This window comes from Tamandua tetradactyla, chromosome 6, assembly GCF_023851605.1.
Source record: "Tamandua tetradactyla isolate mTamTet1 chromosome 6, mTamTet1.pri, whole genome shotgun sequence".
Classification (NCBI taxonomy): Eukaryota; Metazoa; Chordata; class Mammalia; order Pilosa; family Myrmecophagidae; genus Tamandua; species Tamandua tetradactyla.
The window spans coordinates 137282300-137290378 of record NC_135332.1 but is presented as its reverse complement, the minus strand read 5'-3'; the positions used below and the strand labels follow the sequence as shown (position 1 = coordinate 137290378).

The window sequence follows — 8079 nt, the reverse complement described above, 5'->3', positions numbered from 1 at the left end:
AAACACTATATGATGTTCTGAACTGCAATCTTCCTGAGTCTATTTTTAATTGAAACAAATTTAGTGGCCAGTAATACATTGCTTCAGAATCCACACTCCAAAGGGAGTCTTTAGACGTCTAGCTTAGTCTACCAGATATCTGAAAGGACTCCTAAACATACCCCAACTAATCACACATTGGAAAGCTGATCATGTTTTATATTAAAATCTATATGAATATCAAACATAGTCATAGTCATTTTTTAATAGCGCTGCCAGAATAAGCAAAGAAATTAAATGCACAGCTGTATACAGATCATCATTAAACACAGGAACAAAAGGTCATTTGATACATATCAAATAAGCTCCCAGAAAGCCAATATGAATATAATTATTTTACTTTGATACAGAATCTAACAGGGACTGCATATAATTATTAAGACTGCTGCAAACATTTGATGCTATGAAGTGTTCTATTAAGCAACACACATGCACAATAGTTACCTTTTTAAATTTCTCATATATTTATCTTAACATTTCTATTTATAAGCTACAATATGTTTAAAGCACTTGGTAATTTTTAAACCAAATATTTAAACTGACCTATGTCTAAGTGGGAAAAAAATGAAATTCTTCCTCTTGCCTCAGTACCTGATGGTAATACCTCAATCTTTACTTCCCAAATTGATAATTATATATATATATATATATATGTAGAATTCCAAAAATGATGAAAATTCTTATCACAACTAAATCTAAAAGTCTGTTTTCCCAGCAGCAGTCTACCCATCCCCATTACACAATGCCAGGCCTTTGGGGATCCATATGTGCTGGTGGCTGCACGTGGCAAAAATTGAATCAGTCTCTGCTTTTTATTCTGGATCTTTTTATTTCAAACTAAATAAAGCTTTTCAGTAATACAAAACCAAAAAAAAAGTTTTCTTTATTTAACATCAATATAAGAGTAAATAAAACTAAAAACTTTTATTGTCCTCAAGTATGTGGCAAAACAGAAAATGGATAAAGTACATTAGGTAATCAGGGGTGGGAAAGGAGTAGTTTGTTTTTCCATTTAAGAAGCACTTCATAACCACAAAAATGTAGAAATTCAGGTTACTTGGTTCCTTGTCATTTATGGCTTAAAGTACTGGATTCAAAAACAATTTCAGGTTAAAATAACTATATGAATAATGCATAGATTCTGAATGTAGGAATTCATGCAATAAATAAATGTCATGTACACTGGAATTTGAGAAAAGAAAGGGGACTGCAGGTGTGAGCAGTAATGCTTCTTCCCTTTAACCATGAGAATACACCCAGCAAGATAATGGATTTGGCCTAGTCAAGATCCTATCTGCCAGGCCATCCTGATTTTCTCAGATTGATAAAAGGAAGCCAATGTCTCAAGACACCTAAAATATGGAACTAACTTGCCTCAAAAGTGCAGATGCTGTGAGGTCCAAGCTAGCGCAGACTTAGACTCTCGTGATCCTGCCACCCAGCTGCAAAGTCAATTTGGGGTACTTGACTAGTTAGAGTACCAAATGGGCAAATGTTTAGAATGATCCTCTAGAAATGCTTATTGTATTAGTATGTTTTTAAAAATCTGCCCTTTAAGTTTATTTCACTGGAGAATTGCCACAGTAAGATCCACTCACTATTCCTGGTTTTGATACGCCCCTACAACATGAGAATTAAACTGAACTACAATGATTGTAATGTCATCTCTGTACATTCGAGCAAGCTCTTCGGGAAGACTAAGCATTTTGGAAAGACGCTCATGATCAACAGTCCCAAACTCGTTGTTGCCCACAGCGTGGCGGATGAGGTGAGTTGCTGCATTTTGATCCTCGAATACTGAGGACATCTTGGCTCTCCTTTCTGTTAAAAGGCCATGCATCTGTCCCAGGGTCACCTTGTAGCCACCAACAGCTATTGGTTGTTGGTGATGCATGCCAGTTAGATACTCCCCCACAATTCTAACCACATCTTGCCTATGCATTGTCTCCCATAACCCATCAGTAGCCAACACCAGAAACTTATCCTGTGGTCTTAATCGGTGGTGAGTTACCTCTGGCTCAGCAGTGAGATAAGGAGGTGTGTAATAATTAGGTGGGATAAACTTGGTATATTCATTGTCATTCAACTGGTCTGGGCCAGATTCTATCACTCTCTTTTGAAGGTCAATGCTCCATTTGAACTTTACATCTCCAAAAGCCCTAAAAGGCATTAGCAAGCCAAGCAGCCGATCTTGTTTCACCACACTCTTGGCCTCATTCTTTGGATGTTCCAATTTCAATCGTTCCAGTTCTCTTTCATTCTGAGCATTGTGGTCATTAGAAAGAGTGACTGCTGACCAAGAGCCATCTTCTTCCTGTACGCCCAGCATGGCTCTGCTATCGCCCGTATTGGCCACATGAAGGTCAACACCATCCACGTGGGCCACACAAGCAGTGGCCCCAGAAAATGCCACTCGAAGCACCAGATAGTTGAGGAAAGAATTGGGATCACCGACTTGAGCCTCCAAGGAGATATCATTATCAAGTCTCTTGAAAGCATTAATTAAAGCCTCCTTAACATCAATATCAGTTGACTCCCCAGTGTTGAGATCTATAAGCTCTTGCCAGTAAGTCCTCAAACTGTTGAAGTACAATTTGGATGCCTCTTTACTAAAGTAATCATTGGGGTGCTTGTGCCACTGGAGAATGGGTAGCAGTGCCCGACCACTTTCTACTGCATTTTCAATCTCCAGCAAAGTCTCATAGGGTAACAGAGAGACAGCAATATAATAAAAGAGTCTTTCACTGACTGCCTGGGAACAAGCACAGCCTGCATGGCCATCAAAAACCCCCAAAAGCATCCCTCTGGTCTGCAAGCACGTTGCTGCACTTCTCCGGTCCTCAATGGGTGCATTTGCAGGCAGCTGGTTACTGTCAAATCCAAGGACAGAACTGACATTTTTGCCATCAAATTCTGGCACTTTGAAACTATACTCATTAGCTTTAAGGATGCTGTTGACTTGTGGAGGTGTGAGGTAAAATTTCTGTGGGGTGGAAGCATATCTCCTTCCTTGGGTATACTGCCACCAGTTCTCCTTTGGCCTGCAAAAGGTAGCATATGCCTGGTGGGGTGGGTATCTCAGGCGACTCTGAGAAATGTGGGGTGATGAGCAGCAGAGATGTTTATGGTGGCAGTAGCACACGGTGCCATAGATTCTGCTCAGTTCACAGTTACGGATCAGGGGCAAAAACAGTTGGGATGGTGCTGGCATTGCATCAGAGAACAGCGGCAGACTGGAACTTCTGACTGGGATTCCTAGACAGTAAATTAGACAAATATACACAAAGAAAAAAAGAGTTACATTTCAGACTATTTAATCTACCATTGCTCTTAATGAACATTTAGCAGGGGAATCTATACACTAAGTCCTGTGCTAGAAGGCACTATATTTTATACAGACATCATTGTACATTTCTACAAGGAATATGCTGCTGGAGCCAGGACTCAATTGTCATCTAGCTTCACTTTTTTCTTCGGATTTCTTTGTGCAGTACAAATTGTGCAGTATGTACAACAGATTTGGCTGAGTAAAGGAGAGGAGATGAAGGTTATATAACACTATGCAGTAGCAGTCTACCTGGCCAATCACCCTTCTCCCTCTATAACTTTACAAAAGGCCGTGGCTCTCCTATCTTGCACAGAGATTTCTCCTATTTATGAAAATCCTGTTTCTAGTCCTGTGGTCAATTGTTAGGAAAATCCTGTTTCTAGTCCCATGGTCGATTGTTATTTCATTGCACATCACCATCAGCCAAAGAAAAACGTTAAGATGCTCCCATAGCATATACATATTTATAAATTATTTGTAAGTCATATACATATACCATTGTACTAATATAATGATCATTGTAACTCATGCAGAAAATTTTAAATTTTGAAATATAAATATTTCCTTCCTGTACCCAAATGGATGATCTTACAAACCCCTGCTACTAGAGAAAACTGGGCCAATCTGGTGAGTTAAGGGGCACAGGTCTGCCATCAACTTGCCAAATAACCCTGTAAAAGCCAGTTCACCTTTTTGGGCTTCTGTTTCCTAAATTCCTAAATTCACCAAACACTTATAAAGGCATAGAATGTTAGAAGAGGACTTGAATAGCACCTGTTCCAATGCAATGTTATAAGTGTTTGGTGAAATGGGGTTTTGAAATCAAATTCAGATTGCATTCATTCATCGTTTAATATTACCGTGTCCTTGGTGATGAAAAAAAGTTTCATTATTTTAATAGCTCTAAAATTTTGTTCATAACAGAAATGGTCTAGGTACTACAATTCAATTTACTTCCTAGCACTGTGCGTTACTGATCAGCCATAAAGCTATAGAAATGTTATTTTCATCCACTTGTATCCCATGTAAAATTCTTACCTAAAAAAATATAATCTCTTACATTTTAAAAACAAAGCAAAAAAACCAATGGTATCTATTTGCCCTATGAAAATATGTAATGAAGCACAAAGAATAATGAAATAATAGTCTAAGGTTTGGATTTTAAAAGTGTGGCATTATCATCATGAATAAAACAATGATACCACTCATTATATGACAATGAAAATATTTTGCTAGGTTGTTTTCTGGAAAATCTCACCAATGTGTAGCATTAAACAAGGTAATTTATGAAAGAAAAAAATGTTCTTGACTTCCTCAGTAACATCCATTTCTCCTGAATACTTAAGGTACTGTTTCAAAGTATTTACTTGTTCTATAATGAACTAGGCTTTAGAAAGGCTTTAAATAAGGAAACAAATGCACTAAATAAAGGAGTAAGAAAATAAGTCATTTGAGTTTCATTATCAATTTTTACTTCCAAAGCCAAAACCCATTAAGAAACAAAATCTACAAGTATCGTGGTAAGCATAAGCTATATGCCAAAATATTTCCGTGTATTTATTTTTGAAGAATTGTTTCAGAAGCCTTAATAGGGTGTGTGGGGAGAGGGCTGAAAAAAACAAACACTGAATGAGCACTGATTTATGTTTACTTCTGTAATAAGCACTGCGTAAGCAAGCCATACAGAACCCCTTTTACAAGGGACAGAAAGTAGCATTCTTTCAGCTGCACCCTCTAAGAAGGGATTTGTTTACAAAAATGAAGACAAGACTGAACAATAGAAGGTGAAATTCTGGAAATAAGAATCACTAACTTAACAAGCATCCTGAAATCCAGTTCTAAAAAAGAGAAATTCCAGAAGAACAGGACTCTATCAAGACTAACCACTTAAATAAGAGCACTTCAAACTGAATACCTGAAAGTCATCCAAAGGTTAAGCATACATGACAGAGCCAGGAGACACTCAAATGTTGAGCCATATGACACTGAATTCCAGATATAATAAGCCATATCTCTTTTTAGATTTGCATGTAGAAGACACATCAACTCATAATTTTATGCTTTGAAGAAAGATATTCTACTATTAAAAGCAGAAACATATGCCAATCCTAATGAACAGAAATTTTCTTCACAGTTTTCCATGTTTGCATTTGTCCTTACTTTAAAAACTTAAAACTCTTACATGAAAAAAATAATGTGTATATGGAATGTAGATTGAATCAAAGGGCTGTTTGTGTATATTTGTGTGTGTACACTGGGGGCAGGGTGTTGATAGAAGCATAACATGGTTTACTGTACAACAGGCCTAATCAAGATGTAACAAGTCCAGGAAAGCTGAAGTTTCTTTATATTCCTTGTTTTTCACAATTTTTCTGCTTTTGTAGTTGACTGTAAGACAAAATCTTGTGGCAAAAGAGCTAATGATTTGTGCAGCAGGTGCTTTGAATAATATTTAAATGCAAACAGCAAGCAATTCAAATACTCAAATAATAAACTACAGTTTCCCTTCAAGCAAAAATTCTCAAGATTGAAACAAAAAAACACAGTGAATTTTATCAACCATATCTTTCAGTTATTCACGGACCTAGCAAACGGACTGAGAGCGTATCTCAATCCTCCAACTCCCAACATGCCATTAAAAGAAAAATTCTTAGTAAACTTGGAGTTCATGAAAATCCTGCTCCATGATTAATGAGCATTCTATTATCACTGGTACATTACATTTTCTTTCCATCAGGCCAGATGCCCTAAGATGTCAAATTAACTTCAAATGTTTTCATAAATAAGAGAGCTTTCAAAAAACTCCAAATATCTTTCTGAATAAGCCTGTGATTCAACAACAAAAACCAATGGAAAAAAACTTCTGCTTAGCAATTTGCTAAATTAATGGAGTAAAAGATTCTTAACTGGGCATGAGAACAATAACAAGGTACAGTTGTTGATAAACTGAAGAAATTTCAAATTTTCAAGTTATTTCTGACCACATTTTCACTGAAAAGTTCCTACCCCACGATCGAGACTCAGCTATGTAATATGCAGCATCTCAGTCCTAGACAGTTTGGGCCGATTTTGCCAATGACTAATAAGGAAAGATGCACTGCAACCAGAAACACGGAAGAGAATCCATCCAATCTTACTAATTCTTACTCTTCTCAGCAGAACTTGTGCCAAGAAATCATCTCACTTCATCAATATATCCGCAGACAAAATAAATTAGAAAATATGGTTATTGCACCTACTCTGGACCTCTTGAGTTTTGCAAAGCTTTTGGAACAAATGAAAAAAAATGCTGTACTATTCATTAAATGTCAGAACCCTTTTATGTAATCTGATTGCATTAAACATCGTACATAAAGACTCCTCTCGCTTTTTCACCATTTTCTGAAAATGCCTAGCCATTTCACAGCTCCCGTTGTATCTCTACATGAGTGAAAACACCGGCTTCCTTCGGAGGACACGAAACATCAAGCCAGTACTTGTTTGATGAGTTTCCTTAGACCCTACCTAAAAAATTGCACTCACTAAGCCATCAGAGCTACCCTGGCCCACTTCGCCTTTATCCCCGTTTCCTATCTAGCTACACACCGACCGACCTACAACAATCCACACACGAAATCAATCATCAATCCTTCCTGGGTACCCAAAGCAGGTAGTTAAGTGAATACCTACCAATTCGCCTGGGCCCGGGACACACACACATTCTCCTGTCATCATAACACGGAGCCGACAACATCCACAACCCGCGCGGGTAGCAGCAGCGACAGGAGCACCGGCCCATTGAAGGCAAGGCAGAGATGCTCATTAGAGGAGGCGGCGGCGCGGGAGGAGGGAGCGGAGGAGGGGCGAGGTCTCGCTCCAGCCCGGTGAATGGGGCTGGGCGGGGGAGCGGCGGGGAGAGGATGGAGGGAGAAAGGGGTGGGAAGAAGGAAACCAACCACACCAACCCACCCCGCGGGAGAGGCAGAGTCACAGCCCGAGGCGGTGGGGGCCCAAGCGCGAGTGGAGGCGAGCCCGGGGTCGGCCCCTCCATCCCGCCCCGGCACGAAGCCCACAGGCGCGCAGCATCTTCTGCCCGCTGCCAGCCCAGGCCCACCCCACAACACTAGGGACCAACCCGCGGCGGGCTGCCCGTGGAGTCACACGAGACCCCGGTGTGTAAAGAGGAGATTCTTCGGCAGGGACCCCGCAGCCTCCCGGGAGCGTACCCTCCCGCAGGTCCCCACGGCGCTCCCTGGACTGACAGCGGGGCCTGCGGAGGACCGCGCGGAGGTCCCACAGCGCTCGGTGGCTCAGCCTCGACGCCCCCGCGCGCACCTGGCGCTGTCCCGCTAGTCCCTCGCCAGCAGTGTCAGCCGACTACCAGCCCTCCACCCACGCGCCGGGCGCTCTCAGCCCCAGCGTCCCCCTCACAACTTTCGGCGGATGGGAGGGGATTCCGAAGGGGGCGGTTGAGTGCCGGGAGCAGGGAATACGAACCGGGCCCGGTAGGGGACGAGCCTCTTCTTTCCGATGAGGAGGCGGCAGCGGCAGCACTCCCCCAGCGTTTCTTCCACGCAGCCCCAAGCAACACGCCGCAGCGCTGCCCCACGATCCGGGCCGGCCCACTCCGCGCCCCTGCCCCACGGGGCCGCCACCCTTCCCAGCCAGCACGTTCGGGCTCGGAGCGGTTCCCGCTTCCTGATTGGTTGCGCAGTGGCGGGTGGGCGGGGAAC

The 8079-nt window shown here is 41.6% G+C and overlaps 1 protein-coding gene across 4 annotated transcripts; it reads right to left on the bottom strand.

Moving 5' to 3' along the window:
• Positions 1-944: 944 nt before the first annotated feature.
• Positions 945-8079, bottom strand: PDP1 (pyruvate dehydrogenase phosphatase catalytic subunit 1). Of its 4 annotated transcripts, XM_077167208.1 has the most exons (3): positions 7844-7931; positions 7037-7071; positions 945-3294 (listed from the first exon to the last, which is right to left on the bottom strand). In XM_077167208.1, exons 2-3 carry the CDS (start codon positions 7065-7067, stop codon positions 1637-1639), a joined length of 1689 nt encoding a protein of 562 aa, XP_077023323.1. In that variant the 5' UTR covers positions 7068-7071; positions 7844-7931; the 3' UTR covers positions 945-1636. The 4 variants fall into 4 exon arrangements, with proteins under 4 accessions (XP_077023323.1, XP_077023326.1, XP_077023324.1 ...); XM_077167211.1 differs by lacking the exon at positions 7037-7071 and having other exon boundaries at positions 7844-8079; XM_077167209.1 differs by lacking the exons at positions 7037-7071; positions 7844-7931 and adding an exon at positions 7682-7786.